General features: G+C 43.5%; 5 protein-coding genes across 5 annotated transcripts; 3 read left to right on the top strand and 2 right to left on the bottom strand.

Annotated features, from left to right (window-relative positions):
- Positions 1–450: 450 nt before the first annotated feature.
- On the bottom strand, positions 451–1,105 carry LOC108079360 (cytochrome c oxidase assembly factor 6 homolog). The gene is made up of 2 exons (XM_017173668.2): positions 1,059–1,105; positions 451–995 (listed from the first exon to the last, which is right to left on the bottom strand). Exon 2 carries the CDS (start codon positions 847–849, stop codon positions 565–567), a length of 285 nt encoding a protein of 94 aa, XP_017029157.1. The 5' UTR covers positions 850–995; positions 1,059–1,105; the 3' UTR covers positions 451–564.
- Positions 1,106–1,233: 128 nt separating this feature from the next.
- Mcm3 (minichromosome maintenance 3) lies at positions 1,234–4,149 on the top strand. The gene is made up of 3 exons (XM_017173738.1): positions 1,234–2,740; positions 2,809–3,042; positions 3,116–4,149. The coding sequence occupies exons 1-3, from the start codon at positions 1,382–1,384 to the stop codon at positions 3,986–3,988; spliced, it is 2,466 nt and encodes an 821-aa protein (XP_017029227.1). The 5' UTR covers positions 1,234–1,381; the 3' UTR covers positions 3,989–4,149.
- Positions 4,150–4,299: 150 nt separating this feature from the next.
- LOC108079413 (protein DENND6B) lies at positions 4,300–7,512 on the bottom strand. The gene is made up of 2 exons (XM_017173739.2): positions 6,265–7,512; positions 4,300–6,198 (listed from the first exon to the last, which is right to left on the bottom strand). Exons 1-2 carry the CDS (start codon positions 7,435–7,437, stop codon positions 5,410–5,412), a joined length of 1,962 nt encoding a protein of 653 aa, XP_017029228.1. The 5' UTR covers positions 7,438–7,512; the 3' UTR covers positions 4,300–5,409.
- A 736-nt stretch (positions 7,513–8,248) lies between these two features.
- Positions 8,249–10,907, top strand: XRCC1 (DNA repair protein XRCC1). Its single transcript, XM_017173765.3, has 5 exons — positions 8,249–8,524; positions 8,587–9,852; positions 10,067–10,155; positions 10,222–10,568; positions 10,624–10,907. The coding sequence occupies exons 1-5, from the start codon at positions 8,474–8,476 to the stop codon at positions 10,752–10,754; spliced, it is 1,884 nt and encodes a 627-aa protein (XP_017029254.1). The 5' UTR covers positions 8,249–8,473; the 3' UTR covers positions 10,755–10,907.
- A 550-nt stretch (positions 10,908–11,457) lies between these two features.
- CanB (Calcineurin B) lies at positions 11,458–13,535 on the top strand. Its single transcript, XM_017173767.3, has 3 exons — positions 11,458–11,600; positions 11,850–11,941; positions 12,329–13,535. Exon 3 carries the CDS (start codon positions 12,383–12,385, stop codon positions 12,893–12,895), a length of 513 nt encoding a protein of 170 aa, XP_017029256.1. The 5' UTR covers positions 11,458–11,600; positions 11,850–11,941; positions 12,329–12,382; the 3' UTR covers positions 12,896–13,535.
- The last annotated feature ends 3,479 nt before the right edge of the window (positions 13,536–17,014 follow it).

Here is a 17,014-nt window from a genome sequence, read left to right as displayed (position 1 = left end):
GTCTTTTTCTTGGTTTTTCCACTAGTTTCGAACAAAATTGAGTTGTAATTTCAAGAACAGAAAACTTTTACCGGTTTAACAACTAGAGCTGAGCACAATCACAGCTTGTAAGGATTTCTAAGCTTTAATCGGTTGATATCGTGGTTTTCCCAGCTCTAGCAGTCGTTATGTCAATTTTTAGAACATTTTCAAAGGAGAGCTAAATTAGGTGTGTGCACACTGCTCGCTAATGCAACTGTGTAAGAAATCAGTAAAAGAGAGCAGTTTTTGCGTCACCTTATTTTTTTTAGACCTTGGCGAAGTTAAATTTGGTGTGGACACACTTTCTCATTCGCCGGTTGAGACCTTAACCCTATCATGGACCGGTGGGGTCTCTTGAGTATTAGCAACGAAACTAAACAAATCTTAATATTTTAAACTGTTTTATGGGTTGAATTAAAAACAAAACCATCGCAAATGGCTTAACCTTTTTGTAGTCATATAGCTATAGGTTTATTTATTTACACTACACTTCGAACAGTAAAAAAAACAACAAGTTAGGCCAGCAACTCCCATTTTTAGAGGTTACTTGGCCTGCTGCTGAGCCTGGGCCTTTGTGCGCTCCTCCAGTGGATCGTAGCCGGTGGCCATCTTCTCCTTGAACTGCTCATAGGTGCGTTTGCGATCGAAATGCTTCACCCATTGGCCGGGACACGATTGCTCAAAGGCCTTGCGTAGACTCTGGCAGGCGCTGGGCACCTTTTCGCCACTGGTGGAGCTATGCTTGGGCGCATGCTGGTCCAGGCACTTCCAGTACTCGTCACGGTTGTTCCAGCACTTGGCGCGCTCCGCCTTGTCCGGGAAACTCATCGCTCAGTCCGCCGCCGCCGGCTAGGTGGTTCTTATTGGGTTGAGGTTGAGTCTTGGTTTTGGAATCTGGTGTTCTTGTGGGTTTTGTAGGCAGAGTTTCACATTAATTGCAAGCGGTGTGGTCGGAATTGAATTAATTTAAGCCGCTGTAATTAATTTACAAGACTTTTAAGCTGTTTAATTCATTAAAAAAGGAGCAAGAAACCAACCTCAAAAAATTACAAAACAAAAACTCAGCTGATTGATATCGATTTCGATTAGAGCCGTATTTAATGGTATTTTATACCTATCGATAATTTTAAAGCCCCACTGATTTGGTATTTTTATCTAACTCAATTGGTATTTTTGGTAGTCAAGGAGGGTTTTATTGGTAGATAATTAGGCGGTCACACTGCCTCCCGCCAAAAACACCGCGTACGGCGTGCAATTTTTTGCTAACCGAGTTTTGTTTGCGTTTGTATTTGCTTTCGAACGGAACAAAGCTCTTTCTTTGATTCCCCCTACAAGCCACCAATAGAAGTTACCTCCAACAATGGCCCACGACGGGGAACAGTTCATCAAAGATATTCAGCGCGAGTATGTGGACTTTCTGGACGACGAGGAGGACCAGGGCATCTATGCCGGTCACGTTAAAGACATGATAGCCGAGAAGAGCAAGCGCCTGATCGTGAACGTCAACGATCTGAAGCGGAAGAATCCCCAGCGGGCAATGGGTCTGCTGAGTAACACCGCCGACGAGCAGCTGGCCTTCGGGCGTGCCCTCAAGGAGTACGCCTCAACGGTGGATCCCAGCTATGCCAAGATGCACGAGGATCTATTCGTTGGCTTCGAGGGATGCTTTGGCAATCGACATGTGACGCCGCGCAGCCTCACCTCCATTTACCTGGGCAACATGGTCTGCGTGGAGGGCATTGTCACGAAGGTCTCCCTCATCCGACCGAAGGTGGTGCGCAGCGTCCACTACTGTCCCAATACGCGCAAGGTTATGGAGCGTAAGTACACGGATCTTACCTCCTTCGAGGCCATACCTTCTGGCGCCGCGTATCCCACCAAAGATGAGGATGGCAATCTCCTGGAAACGGAGTACGGTTTGTCAGTTTACAAGGATCACCAGACACTGACCATACAGGAGATGCCGGAAAAGGCGCCGGCAGGCCAACTGCCCCGCTCCGTGGACATTGTCTGCGACGATGATCTTGTGGATCGCTGCAAGCCCGGCGATCGGGTGCAGATAGTAGGCAGCTATCGCTGTCTGCCTGGCAAGCGAGGTGGCTACACATCGGGCACCTTTCGCACTGTCTTGCTGGCCAACAACATTTCGCTGCTGAGCAAGGAGAGCAACCTGGATATATCGCGCGAGGACATTATGCTCTGCAAAAAGCTGGCCAAGAACAATGATATCTTTGAGCTGCTCAGCAAGAGCCTGGCCCCGTCTATCCACGGGCATGCGTATGTCAAGCAGGCTATTTTGTGCCTGCTCCTGGGCGGCGTAGAGAAGCTTCTACCGAATGGCACTCGCCTGCGTGGTGACATCAATGTCCTGCTTATAGGTGATCCCTCGGTGGCCAAATCCCAGCTGCTGCGTTATGTTTTGAACACGGCTCCCCGGGCTATACCCACCACGGGTAGGGGATCCAGTGGTGTCGGTCTAACGGCGGCAGTGACCACGGATCAGGAGACGGGGGAGCGTCGTCTGGAGGCTGGAGCCATGGTTCTGGCAGATCGCGGGGTGGTCTGCATCGATGAGTTTGACAAGATGAGCGACATTGATCGCACGGCCATCCATGAGGTGATGGAGCAGGGTCGTGTGACCATCTCCAAGGCGGGCATTCATGCCTCTCTGAACGCACGCTGCTCGGTGTTGGCCGCCGCCAATCCGGTGTACGGGAGGGTGAGTACTGAACTTAATCCTAACCAGATCCTTGAGGAACCCTAATTCTAATCTCTCTCTCTTAACAGTACGATCAGTACAAGACTCCCATGGAGAACATTGGTCTGCAGGACTCGCTGCTGTCGCGTTTTGATCTGCTCTTTGTCATGCTGGACGTGATTGACAGCGATGTGGACCAGATGATATCCGACCATGTGGTGCGCATGCATCGCTATAGGAATCCCAAAGAGGCCGATGGAGAACCCCTGTCCATGGGCAGTTCCTATGCCGATTCATTGGCCTTTGTTTCCCGGAATGAAGAGGTAGGTGTTTACATTTATAAAAAATGAAATATTCTGATTTATATACTCCTTCTCCCTCTCTTTTCCTCCTCAGAAAAAGGACACCGAAGTCTATGAGAAATACGATGCCTTGCTGCATGGCAAATCCCGTCAGCGTCACGAGAAGATCCTCTCCGTGGAGTTTATGCGCAAGTACATCCACATTGCCAAGTGCATGAAACCCAAGCTGGGTGAGCAGGCCTGCGAGGCCATAGCCAATGAGTACTCCCGCCTGCGTTCCCAGGAGGCGGTCGAATCAGATGTGGCACGCACTCAACCGATTACAGCTCGTACGTTGGAGACCCTCATCCGTTTGTCCACTGCTCATGCCCGGGCACGCATGTCCAAAACGGTGACCATTGACGATGCCCAGGCAGCCATTGAGCTGGTGCAGTTTGCCTACTTTAAGAAGGTTTTGGAGAAGGAGCGTGGCAAGCGCCGCCGTCACAGTGGTGGCTCAGACGAGGAGGAGGGGGAGGAGCAGGACAATGGCAGTGCTGCTGCTTCCCACCGATCGCCATCGCGTCGAAGCAAGCGCACTCGCATCGAAGTGGCTGGCGGGGATAGCGATGAGGAAGATATAGAGACACCCCAGCCGGATGCCGGTGACTTGACGCGCCGCGAGACTCGTAGATCTTTGCCTGCCCAGAAGGCGGTTGCTGCCTCCACCACATCCAGCGAGGAGCAGTCGTCCTCATCGTCGTTGCCAGCCACCATCAGCGATGCCCGTTTGGGCGGTTTCAAGAGCAACTTGCAGCGTCTGTTCCGCGAGGCACGCGAGCAGAGCCTTCCGCTGGCCAGGATCACCACGGCCATTAACGATGGCAATCCGGAGCCCTTCAGTGGCGGCGAAATCGAGGCTGCCGTTCATCGCATGACCGAGGATAACCAAATCATGGTGGCCGACGATATAGTTTTTCTCATCTAACCCAAGCATTCCACTCATTGCAACCAAGGAGCATCTGTATCTCCAACGCCATTTATCTCATCAATTATCTATTCTTTATTATTCATTTTATTGGCTAAGTTATATATATATTTTTTTTGTTCATATTTTTGTAATAAACGTATTGGAATTCTCATGCTAAATTCGATAAATGAGTTTTTCAGGCTTCGCCTGCCATGTACAAGCAAAGAAGCAAAAAGAGAGTTTACTACAGATTCTTAAGCTCTTTCAAGACTCTAAAAAAAACCCCCTTTAAAGTAATAACACAATCGGTTAGATATATTAGGGTATACATAGATTTTTCTTATATTTGAGACAGTCATAGGCATACATATAAACATTAATTTTAGTGTTCTAGCGATCTACAAGGTTTCACAAAAAAATAATAGTTTCAAGAAGACATACGATTAAAATAAAAGAACAAGAAAAGAACTGACATTTAAATCACAAATTGGTCCAACAACCTTGAAGTTATATTAAATAGAGCTTGAAAATATACATTATACATGAATACATTATTCGCTCTCTAAAAGAGCGTAAAAAGTAAAATATTAACGCAAAACGCTCTCAATGAGAGAGAAAAATTAATTGAGAAAGGAAAGTTTTTTATAAAATTTTTGGAAAGTACATTATTTTGTTTAAAGAAAAAAATTCGCATTTTAAAAGAGAGTTTAAGATAGTTTTTTTTATGAGCATTTTTGTTGGCATCTAAAAAGTTTAGAATTTAATTTGAGAAAGTTCTAAAATATATGTATATTGCAACGATTATATTTAATACTTGGCTTGGACTAATATTCAACGTTCTTCAAAACTTTCTCTCTGTCGCTTTTGTGACGGTCTTTTTTCAAAGAGACAAAATGCAAAGCTCTGAGAGTGCTTAGCTGCACAAGAATCCTTTCTCTCTCTCTCTCTCTCTCTCTCGATTTTGTGACGCCATTTCTGTAAGAAAGCTCTCTCAGTGAGAAGAGAAAGAGGGATCTTTTCGAGAAAACTTCAAAAGAGAGAGAGAGAATGGAAGACGGCTGCTTTGAATTTAAAGTTCCTCTCAGAGTGCTTAGCTGCACAAGAATCCTGTCTCTCTCTCGCTTTTGTAATGCCATTTCTGTAAGAAAGCTCTCTCAGGGAGAAAGAAGAGAAAAAGAGATCTTCAAGAGAGCGAGAGAGGGAATATATGAGGACCGCTCTGAGAGACTTTTCTTCAATGGTTTCCATCAAGAATTTTTAATGAAACGAGAACAAGAACAAATTTAACTAGAAAGGGATAAAGCGACTAATCTCCGGTTAAAACTTATATACACTGATTAGGAGCACCTTCGTTAACACACAACACGCATACACTCCGCTTAGTCACACACTCATCCACACACACTCACAAAATTTAGCTAGACAGCCGCTGGCTAGGATCAAAGGTTCACCACATTCTTAAGATCCGGCGGTAGCAGTCCCTTCATGCACTCGATTTGCGCCCTTATCTGCTGCTGGTGCCCCGTGGTGGCCTCCACTTGCATGCCCTTCTCACAGTAGAGATTCAGTTTCTGCTTGAGCTTGAGTATCATATCGATGATCTCCACCTCCTGCTTGTCGTGGGCCCAATGCTCCAAGTTCGCCTCCGAGAGAGCCTGCAGCTGGAGGTCCTGCAGCGTTAACTGCAGCTCCCGATGCCGGGCCTCGTACCAGCCCCGAAAGTTTGGCGATCGAAAGAAACGCCTGTACAAACCCTTCCAGTCACCCTTCAGGGGCGACGTAAGCTGCGGTCCCGCCGTCTCCAGGGTGGCCAGGAAGTCTTCCAGCTTAAAGCTGCTCGCATTCGGCGCCGACTTGAAAGGACTGATATCCTTTTGCAGCGGCATTAGCGAGGCCATATAGCGTTCCAGTGGAATCATGAAGCTCTGCGTTAGCTCCAGGAGATGCCGTCGTATAAGAGCGGTCTGGACATGCTCGGGTCGTTTGGTCTTCATGCCCAGGAGCACCTTTTTGATCAGCGCCTTGTCCTTTTTCAGGTAAGGCTTGTATTTGCTATGCAGGCCAGCGCTGGAGCTTTCGCCGGCAGCTAGACCGCTGCCATTGGCAAGGCCATTCAAGCTTGAGGTGGTCTTCAGGGAACCCGCTGTCAACGATGAGCTGGAGAACGAGGTGGCCGAGGCTATGTTGCGGGCATGATGCAGATGCTGTTGCTGTTGCAGCATGTTTTTCTGAAAGAGGAGGAAATGGGTTATAAAAAGAGAAATGAAAGGGGGAGAATCTACCTGGAATCTCACCTGGTTATCCACCAGCCTTAGCATATGCGGCCAGGCTTTGAGCAGCTTCACGAAAAACGGATTGGTTACGCCGAGAATACAGGCAGGCACCGTTGCCGCCGTGGCCTTGCTTTCCTGCGTAAACTCCCGAAACTCACTGTCATGGATGGTAAAGTAGGGTCTCGCCTCGGCGCAATACTCCAACGGTGCTATCAACGCCACCAGGGTTTGCACCATATGAGTGCAGTCTGCCGGCGAGGTGCCCACCACTACGATGGGCTCGGCGGTTATAACCAGCTCCCACAGCGTATATAAATGCTCCATGACAAAGTCCAAGGAGCGGAAGAGCTCGATTTCGTTGACAGACATAAGGATCTTGTTGGCCGTTGTCGAGGCAATGGCACGCGGCGACTCCCCACCCTCCGATGATGAGGAGGATGTCTCCATTGTGTTGGTTTTCCTGCTGGTGGTGGCACGCGGTATACATATCTGATAGCTGCAGTCGAGGAGGGGCAGCTGTAGGGTTTGACCCACGCGCAGTAATGGCCACTGGCGGTTTATCTGCTCGCTGGCCAGGCGCAGGATGTCCAAGGTACCCGAGCCCGAGTTTTCCGAGTCAAAATAAAGCGGCGCCAGCTGGCCAAGTATGTCGTAGTAGAGATTGAAGAACGGCAGCCGGGTGATGATGATAAAGCTCTTCTGGAAGTAACCACGGGGTAGATTAGGATCGCGCTTCTGTCGGAAGTAGACAAAGCCCCAGTAGTGGGAACCATCCTGCCGCAGGGCCGGCGGACACTCTGCGTTGTAGTTTTGGAGCGTGTCCTGGCGCGTGGTGGCCTTGGTGCAACGGAAACGCATATGAAACTTGGTGTCGCCCATGCAACCGGAATTGGAGTCCGGGAAGGCCATGTAGCAGATGTTGCTAACCTCCTGGTCGCTGGGCATAAAGGTCGGGGGATAGACATGCTCCAGGGCCTGGCCCAGGTTCAGATCGAAGGTGACCACGCAGAAGCAGTGCATCCATTGGGAGAAATTCAACCAATCGCTGGCGCTGGGCTGCGAGTTCGAGTTGGTGGCATCCGTGCGTCGCTGCTCCTGATCCATTGCCGCTGCCGCCTTCTCCTCCCCCGATCCGGTGGGCGTGGAGTTATCCTGGGTTGGCGCCATATCCTTTATCCTGGCATCAGCGCTCATGGTATTTTGTTTTTATTTACAAAAAAATCTTTGACTGGCGACATTGACAACTGTCGTGGGGTTGTAGAGATGGGCGATAGTTGACAGTCAACATACGATATATCGTGTCACGATGCATTTTTCAATTATTTAGTTTTTTAATTATTTATATTTTGTTAAACTATATATTTAATTTGTTTTATACGGTTTTTGGGTAATAATAAAAATATAAAATTATTTTTGTGACATTTTTATATTTTCTTCTAGCATATCTGCTCTTTGTTTTTTCCTTTATATATTTTTTCCATCTCTATTTTAAGTTGTATTATACAAAAACTTTCACTTTTCGTTGTTTTTTTTATTTTGCACTTTCTCTGGTCGTTGCCAATTTGGTGGATTTTGTAACGGCTTGTAAGATTGTATACATTATACATAAATTTTTTTTTTGTTTTTCATAAATATTCAGTTTTTTTACTATATAATATATCAATTTTTTTTAAAATTATTATCCCTTTTTGGCCTAGGATCTTAAGAGCTATATTCTTAGAAATCAAAAATATGATTTTTTATATTATAATTAAAACTAGTAAATATTTAATAGTTAAATGTTTCGTAAAAAGGCAAAAGGAAAAACAACAATAAGAAAACAGTTAGTATTAATTGCAGAAATAAATATTTTTTAAAAAATATATTACATAAAAAAAGTATTAAATTTAAAAATTTATAATTTAATAGCTAAATATCTCGATAGAAAAAATACTAAATTATCAGAACTGCTAGTGATGGGTAAAAATACGCTGTCAGAACTGTTAGTGATGGGCGATGAGCGCCTTTTGCATATTTGGTTTATTTTTAAAAACTTTTCATCAAAACAAAACAACACGTCTTGCATTTCATTCTTTAGAACAACAAATATTAAAATTGGCTTAAATTTGCTTGAAATTCCACAATCAATCAAATTGTCGAGCGAAAATCGAGAGACGATAGACCGCAAAGAGTTTCCCGCCCAAATGAGCGGCGTCTGAGATTGTTCTTATAAAAACAAAACAATTGCGAAATGCCCATAGCGTCTTTTAAGTGCGTACGCGAAGTGAGCAGCGAAGATGCGGTGAGCTGGGGCCTTATTCTCCTATATAGAAACATATACTCATCAATTGGAATCCCTTTCAGGTCCATGTGGCCGAGAATCTGCTGAAGGAGAGTGCCGGCAAAAAGTGGCGCACCAAATCCGGCAACGAGAAGTCCGCCTATGTGATCCTGGAGTTCCAGGAGCCTCAGCAAATCACAGGCATCGACATAGGCAACGAGCATTCCGCTTTCATCGAAGTTCTGGTCAGTCGCACCGGCTGCCAGGCGGACGATTTCCGTGAGCTCCTCCTGTCCAGCTCGTTCATGACTCCCATTGAGAGCAAGAACTCGAGTAACCAAAATCGCGTACGGTGCTTCAGTAGCCCCTCACTGGACCAGACAGCCCTGCCCGAGAAGTGGAAGCTGCTGAAGATTGTGTGCACGCAGCCCTTCAATCGGCATGTCCAATATGGCATATCCTTTGTCAAGGTGCATGTGGTGGCGGCTCCGACTCCAACTGCAGCTCCTGCCAAGGTCAAGAGTTTACTGCCCGAAAGGATGATGCAGTTTGGGGCTTTTAAGCTGCGCGAAGAATCCCCAGACTCTGAGAACGACAGCCAGTTGACCAGGTTTCAGAGCTGGAAGAAGGAGTCGCATCTGAAACAGCAGTCGCAGTCAGCACCTGCAACCACAGCGGCGGCCATTAGGGATGCCGGATCCACGGCCCTGAAAAGACTCAGCCTGGGCAAGGTCTCCGCCAGCTTGCCCAAACCCTCGTCCAGCCCATCGCCCGTTCCAATTAAGGATGGTGAAGCTAGCGACGTCAAGCCCTTGGATCGTAATAGAGCTTCATTGCTGTTTGGTGAGGATGACGATGATGCCTCCAACGTCGAAGATGCCGATGAGCAGAGTGCCAAAAAGCGACGACTAAGCAAGCATTTGGAAGCAGATAAGGATCGCAGGCGACAGGAGCAGGAGCGGCAGCAAAAGGAGAAGGAGTGCAAAAAGGACAAGTCCAAGTCCAGACATTCCCTGGACAAATCTAAATCAAAAGATAACAAATCCTCAGGCAAAGAGGAGGAGAAGCCGGACAGGAAGGATATGGAGAAAGGGAAAGAGAAAGAGAAGAAAGAGAGCAAGCCAGGAGCCAAGAGAGAGGATAAGCATGAGAGCCGGTCCAAGCACAGAGAAAACTCTAAGACCAGGGACAATTCTCGGCCATCGGCCCAAAAGCGTCTCTCCTCCTCGCCTACAAACACGCCAGCCAAAAAGCCCCGAATTAAGGATAAGGATACGGATCCCATTATCCATTATCGTCCTTTTAATCAACTGCTCAGCGGCGTGGTTCTGGTGATCAGCGGCATACAGGTAAGCTTGGTAAACTTAGGTATATCGAAATTTGAAGTCAAAATATCGATTTATATTATATATTTATCGAATTTGACATCAATAATCGATAAAACTGGGATCATAACAGCCATAACTTTTACAATAAAAATCATAAAAGAAGAATTATTTCTTCATTTATACATATTTTCTGAAATGTACTTTATTAATTAATTTAAAATATATTTCCCTACAGAATCCCGATCGTGCCGATTTGCGTTCAAAGGCCACCGCTCTGGGGGCCAAATACAAAGCGGACTGGGAGCCAGGATGCACTCATTTGATGTAGGTTTCCTAATAATTTATAATAATATGAAAAAATACATATATATATATATGAAACCTTTTCAGTTGCGCCTTTAAAAACACTCCCAAATACAATCAGGTGAAGGGGAAGGGCAAGATTGTCACACGAAGCTGGATCGAGAAATGCTATAATCTGCGAAAGTATCTACCTTGGCGGCGCTACGCTTTGGACACCAACGATCTGGGCCAGCCAGAAAGTGACGAGGAGCTGTGCGATGAGGCCAGAAAGCCGAGCTCGCGTAGAGAGTCCAACGAGGAGGAGGATGATGAAACCATCAAGGTGACTAACACCTATGATGCAGATCCCAAGGATAAGAAAAAGCTAATTCAGAGTCAAGAAGAGGCATCCTCAGGCATCGACACGGAAGATGAACTGCAGCGTGTGGCCGATGGTAAGTGCTTTTAAATATTTTAAAATTCAATCTATATTTTACATATTTACTTTAGAAAACCGTAAGAAAAAGGCCAAGCACAAGACTCTAATTAAAGCGAAATCCGAAGAGGATATATACGATGTCAGCACCGAGGAAGAGGATTTTCTAGTGGAGAAAAAGAAACAGATAATTGTTGTCGATTAAGTGTCATATTATTTAAGGTACTTCCTTGGGTTTTTAAAGGTTTTTGAAATATGCCACATATTTAATAATTAATTGTTTTTTTTTCTGTCCCTGTTATTTTCGAGTCTTTCGAATGCTGGCAAATCCGTAGTGACAATGTTTACAAATAAAATAAGATGATGAATACGAAAATTTTATTTTTTACAGAATTTACAGAATTTTTTATTTATTTATTTCTCGAAACCATTTTGAAAAAGTGTCACCTTCAGGATAATACCTAGGTCCATCTCTAGCGGGAGCACCAGGAATTGCTTAAAGCTTTGGCTGGCTCATCCTATTGCCAAATGTAGGCTATACAAAATGTTGAATGTAAGCTCATATCCTGGGGGTTAAGCCACCGAAAATTAAGCTTTTCAAAAACAAATACAATAAAATATTATGGAACTCCGAAAAGAAGAGGCATTTTGCAACCCCAAAAAACAGGTGGCAAGCAACAGCTGGCTGCCTTTGACAGCTGCGCTCTCTCCGAAAATAACGGAGCTTCCTGGCAGGCTGACACTTGCGCTGTGACCTGGTTGGAGCAATATAAGGTGGTCTCAACATCTCTCTCTCTCTCCTTAGCTCTTGTCCCCAGCTTTCCGTCGGCTCTGACGAAAGCAAGAGAGAGCCGTTCTCGCATTGAGACCACCTTACATGCTTTCACTATGCTTTCGCTCTCTCTCTCTTCCCCCCACACGTGCGCCAAACAGCAAGCTAACGGTGAAAAGCGCTGCGCTCTCCCATTCACAGTCGTGTGTTTGCTGGCGAGCGAAGAGTTGAGAGCGTCATTTGGGAGTTAAACAAAATCAACGGAATTGTTTATTTATGGTAAATATAAAATAACTTGTAATAAGCACTGCTTACGTTGCCACCGTGGAGTCACAGAAAAATCCTAGGCCACAGCCGCAATATCCTGGAACTGGAACCAAACAAAATTCCTGGCGGAGCGGAAAAGTGACGGAAGGTGGCTCGCCTGGCAAATTGGAAAATCGATACGATTGAGCCGTAATTAAAATATGCTGATAACTTGTCATTTCCTTTTTTCTTTTCTTTTTTTCTTTCCTTGTTTATCTTTAGAATAAGCTGGTCTTAGCGAAACTAAGTTTTTGAAAGCCGCAGGAATCGCAGGACGTAGAGCAGAGCAGAGGAGGAGAGCAGCAAAGCCAAAGGTGAGGTGGGGTCACATTCTACACTCACACACAGAGAGAAAATCCTAATGAAATCGCTTGTGATAACAATTTTTCACAAGATTTTTTCAGTTTTGTAAATGTTCAAGGAAACGTTTAGGGATTATTTATTGAATTTATCAATTTTAGAAAATTGTTGAATTAATTTATCTTCCATTTAGGGATTATTTATCATATTTATCTAGTTTTTGGGTTTTAATTCAGCAGAAGACTTGAAGAATATCTCAGATATTTTAGGGTTTTAAAAATTATATTTAAAAATTAATGTTCAATTAAAATTTTGAAATTAAAATTCCCAACGATTTCTATTGTATATCCTTATCATACCCCCCTAACTAGACCTAAATAAATGTTTTAATTCTTCCACAGATCACCCATTTTGTCATCTAGTTAGGAAGCGAACAGCAATCTTCGGTCAAGAACATGGGTAACGAGACCTCCCTACCCATGGACATGTGTTCCAACTTCGATGCCGACGAGATCCGGCGGCTGGGCAAGCGTTTCCGTAAACTGGACCTGGACAATTCCGGGGCGCTGAGCATAGATGAGTTCATGTCGCTGCCGGAATTGCAGCAGAATCCATTGGTGCAGCGCGTTATCGATATCTTTGATGCCGATGGCAATGGCGAGGTGGACTTCAAGGAGTTCATCCAGGGCGTCTCGCAGTTCAGTGTGCGCGGCGATAAGCTGTCAAAGCTGCGGTTCGCCTTTCGCATCTATGACATGGACAACGATGGCTACATCTCCAACGGGGAGCTCTTCCAGGTTCTGAAGATGATGGTGGGCAACAATCTGAAGGATACACAGTTGCAACAGATCGTAGACAAGACCATTTGCTTTGCGGACAAGGACGAGGATGGCAAGATATCGTTCGATGAGTTCTGTTCGGTGGTGGGCAACACTGACATACACAAGAAAATGGTGGTCGATGTCTAGGGCATATGCGTATATAAGTACATATAATAGACATACTATGTAGAGCATAGGATCCGGATAACCAAGTGTGTGTATGTGTACCTTCCGCTCAACCCGTTAAGCTTTATATATATATATATTAAATGGATCTTGTGTATGTCTGTCTGTCGTCGGTCTGCGTGCCAAAAGAAAGCAGTTCGTTCACTCGATTCTTACTCGATACCTATCTAGATATAAATATATATAACCTATATGCACATACCTGACCGATCTCTCATCCTCAGAATGCTATGAATTGTGTCTTATACTCATACGAAACCACCGGCAACGGACCACTACAAAAAAAAAAAAAAAAAAAACGCATCCTCCTCTTACCTTGGAAAACCCTAACCCTAGACCTTTTACCCAACCATCAAGAAAACGCTCTCCCCCCATTCGATAAGTATTTGCTATATATATGTAGGTGACTTAAGATTGACGACGACATCCGACATCTCGCTCGCATCATCATCTCAAGCTAGTTTGTACTGTATCCTAACTCTACGTTCAATTCAAAGTCTAAAACTTAAGTTAATCTCTCGACTAAATGTTGTGTATAAGATATGTAAAAACTACAACTACAATTAAAAAATGTTTATCGAATAAAAAGGAAAGAAAAGCATTTGGGGAAATGGTGAGAAACTGGTGTGGGGTTTTTGGCGGCCTCGAACCGAGGAACGCACTCGCAAGTCCTTGGACAAAGAACACGTGCGTGTCTCTTAGCTGGTCGTCGTCTCCCAGAGCTTCCCGAGCTAGAAAATCCTGAAAAAAACACGGAAAACAGGAAAACTAAAAGAAAAGCCCGTAAAAAACCCCCAAGCCGAACTTTTTGGCTTTGTAGGTCACCGATTTTCCCCCATGTGTGTGAGGTGTAAATACATGAAAAGAAAATAAAACAGGTATTCTTGGTTAGTTACAGCTTAGCACTTACTTAGCACTCATAAGTTACAAAACTTAACAGTAACTTTATATTGCCTTAACTGATGACATTTATCTAATAATTGTATAATTTTATGTTTTATGATTAATGATTTAATACGAATTTTTGAGGTCTCTCATTTAATTAGTTTAATTAATTTATGAATTTATGATTGATTTAAGATATGATGTTATTATTATTATTTATTTGGAGCATTCATTTTAATTCATTTCATTTAATTAGTATTAACAGAAAAATGTATTTGAAAATAATAAAGAAATGTTCGAAAATAAAATGAAGAAAGCTTGAAAGGAAATAGTTGATAATTTTATAAATATTTTCTTACATTTTTTTAAAGTTCAATTTAAATTAATTTTTTAGTTATGAAAGGAAATTTAATCAAAAGTTCTTAGGATTTTAAGATATTATTCGTACTTTTGGCTAATTTTGGGGCATTTTCTGGTACAATTACTGGTACTTTTTCTTTAGTCCCACATAGAACGGTTCTTTTATAAAATGGCGCCCAACTATGACAATGGGAACTTAAAGATTAACTTTTAAATTTTAATTAATATATTATTAAATTTATCAATCGATAGAGAAAATATAATATTATATCTTTAAAATGAATTAAATTATTTTATTCCTGTTTTTTAATTTTCCCTTTTTTATGAGATTTTCTCTTACTGTTTTGCAGGAAGCCAGCAAACTATGTAGCTGCCGGGTCTTTTGAGAACTTGTACGGCAACGGAGCCCTTGACCACGGCAGTCACCTGGCGAGGCAAGCAGCGAGGCTCAAAGGTCCTGCGAGAGTCCTTCGCCGGCACGTGTGTGTGTGTGTGAATGCGTGAGTGTGTGTGCTTGGTATCAATAAATTATTATATGCTGTCTGTCGCAAGCTTCGTTCGTTAATCATTTTTCGCCCCCGTACCCTGCTCTGTCAACCTCCTATGAAGGCATTTCCATTTTGAAAATTAGTAGGGTTAATGCCGGGGCTGGCACCTTCAAACTACCACTCTTTACCCCTGTGATTCTCCAGGAGCCTCCACTGGTTGACCTTTTTCCGTTGTTCCGTTTCTATATTAATTGGTTTGATTAATGTGCTCCAATTTTCGGATGGTACGTAACTGCGCCAGGCCCCAATAATCGGGACTTTTCCTTTCCCAGTCACCTCTATCATTGTCTTTTTCAAGGGGAGGGATTTGAAGCTAATGATGGGACAGATACAATTTATATCCTGTTGGTTTGTTAAGGATATAAATATCTATGTCAGAGAAAGAGAAATTTCGGAATCTAAATAATATTAATTTTTAAAGCAATTTTTGATTAAGTATAAGAATTTTGCTTAAAAAACCCGGCTTTTCTACCTCATATTTATTAATTTTAAATTGTTCCTAACCCCCTTTGGTAATTATTTTATTGAATAATGATGGTACAAGTGTATATTATCATGAGCCTTATTGATTTGGTGTATTTTTGGAAACAGGCAGAAACCGAAGGGGTCCCTTAACTTATTTCGCTTGAATAACTTTGTTTTTCGGAGGCCCAAAACTACTTACATACATACATATTCAGTCCGCTTGGTGGGGTCCTTTTTATAAATTATGTATGTACAACGATTTCTACCAATTTTAATGGTTGAGAGAAGCCGAGGGCTGGGCAACAAATCAATATATTATATATGAGCCAAGGTAAGTAAATATTAGGCAGGTAAGTCAGGTAAAGTCTGGGGATATCATACATAAAGCCTCAAATCGAAATTGTCAGCTTTCATTCTATTCTCTCTCTCGGCTTTAGTTTTGTTTTCCGCATATTCCCATGGACAACAAAAAGAAGTGAAAGCTTTTTTTTAGTTTTATGCTGCTTGTTTTTGCCATTTTAGTTAGCCTCTTTTTGCAATAATAATCGCGGCATTAAGTCAAAAGAGGCCCTGCAAAAACAAATGCCAAATCAATGTCCCTGTGTGTGTCTCTCTCCGTTTGTATATAGACAGTTGAGGCCAAGCTAATAAGGTTATTAGAACTTTCTCCAAAATAATTGTGTTGATAACTTAATCATTATGGTTGGGGGTAAACTTTCGCACTTAAAAACTTTTGCACATACGACAAGTGTATGAACAACTTTTCTAATCAAGCGATTGTAATTAATTACCGGAGAGCTTGTGGCTAACCTAATTAGGAAAACTTTATTAAATGCCAGAAAACTGACAATTTAAGTTGAGAGAAAGATAGAAATCTAGAACAAAAAGGGTACCGATATTAGAAAAAAGAAGTCTTCTAAAATCGCCTACATACTTTCCTTAAAAAAAGGGTCCCCGGGCAACCGATTTGCTGCGATCTTTCAATAAAATGGTTGCGAGCTTTGATTATGATCATCAGGAGACTTGATTTAGAACTTATAAAGCTGTGTTGTTTTACGACGTTCCCCTAACTTATGCCTTGCTATATTTTCTTTAGACTTTTTTTTTTGTAGGAATTTATAAAAAACAACCTAAACACCGAAACCAAACCAAAGGACTTTTGCCAAAGATTTCATATACTATGTATATTTTTTTTTGTAAGCTCTTTTCATAATATTTTGTTGACCGCATCTGTGTGTGTGCGGGTGTGCGGTTGAGTGGCATGTGTGTGTGTGTGTGTATAGTGTTTTTTTTTTGGTGCGATAAAAGTTGACTCGTGCCAGTTTCGAGCTGTAACCGAAAACGCATACAAAACAAAGCAGCGAAAAAAGCGGAAGAACGGGAAATGGTGAAATGGAGGGAATTGGGGGAATGGGGAATGGGGATACAATGTGAATGGGAATTACAAAAACAAGCATCAACAACCACCGTTAGCCTCAAGCGCCAGGAGCGTTCTTCTCTCCCACTCTCCATCGCTCTTTTTCTCTACCCCCTCCCACCCATCTGTTTCCGCCCACAGAACCATAAATTCACCATTACCACGCAGCTACCTCAACACTGCACCTCCACACCTCCCCAATCCCCAGTCCCCCCATTAAGAGGTGGCAACAAACAAACGCCGGTGACGCAACGGAACTCGGGGAGCGACAACAACCCGATTCCGCACCCGATTCCATACCCGAATCCCAAACAAAAAAAAAAAAAAAGCCCGACACGAACCCGAAGGCCAGGGACGGACCTGACCCACTAACCCCCCTATAGCATGAAATCGGACAGCCTTTCC

Source organism: Drosophila kikkawai, chromosome X, assembly GCF_030179895.1.
Source record: "Drosophila kikkawai strain 14028-0561.14 chromosome X, DkikHiC1v2, whole genome shotgun sequence".
In the NCBI taxonomy this organism is placed as follows: Eukaryota; Metazoa; Arthropoda; class Insecta; order Diptera; family Drosophilidae; genus Drosophila; species Drosophila kikkawai.
The sequence above is the reverse complement of the archived record's forward strand: the minus strand, read 5'-3'. Positions and strand labels throughout refer to the sequence as shown.

Bases quoted from the DNA above. Each gene is read 5' to 3' on its own strand.
- LOC108079360 (XM_017173668.2), bottom strand. From the start codon at position 849: ATGAGTTTCCCGGACAAGGCGGAGCGCGCCAAGTGCTGGAACAACCGT.
- Mcm3 (XM_017173738.1), top strand. From the start codon at position 1,382: ATGGCCCACGACGGGGAACAGTTCATCAAAGATATTCAGCGCGAGTAT. The intron at 2,741-2,808 runs GTGAGTACTGAA...CTCTCTTAACAG, and splicing joins CCAATCCGGTGTACGGGAGG to TACGATCAGTACAAGACTCC. The intron at 3,043-3,115 runs GTAGGTGTTTAC...TTTCCTCCTCAG, and splicing joins TTGTTTCCCGGAATGAAGAG to AAAAAGGACACCGAAGTCTA.
- LOC108079413 (XM_017173739.2), bottom strand. From the start codon at position 7,437: ATGAGCGCTGATGCCAGGATAAAGGATATGGCGCCAACCCAGGATAAC. The intron at 6,199-6,264 runs GTGAGATTCCAG...CTCCTCTTTCAG, and splicing joins TAAGGCTGGTGGATAACCAG to AAAAACATGCTGCAACAGCA.
- XRCC1 (XM_017173765.3), top strand. From the start codon at position 8,474: ATGCCCATAGCGTCTTTTAAGTGCGTACGCGAAGTGAGCAGCGAAGAT. The intron at 8,525-8,586 runs GTGAGCTGGGGC...AATCCCTTTCAG, and splicing joins AAGTGAGCAGCGAAGATGCG to GTCCATGTGGCCGAGAATCT. The intron at 9,853-10,066 runs GTAAGCTTGGTA...ATTTCCCTACAG, and splicing joins TGGTGATCAGCGGCATACAG to AATCCCGATCGTGCCGATTT.
- CanB (XM_017173767.3), top strand. From the start codon at position 12,383: ATGGGTAACGAGACCTCCCTACCCATGGACATGTGTTCCAACTTCGAT.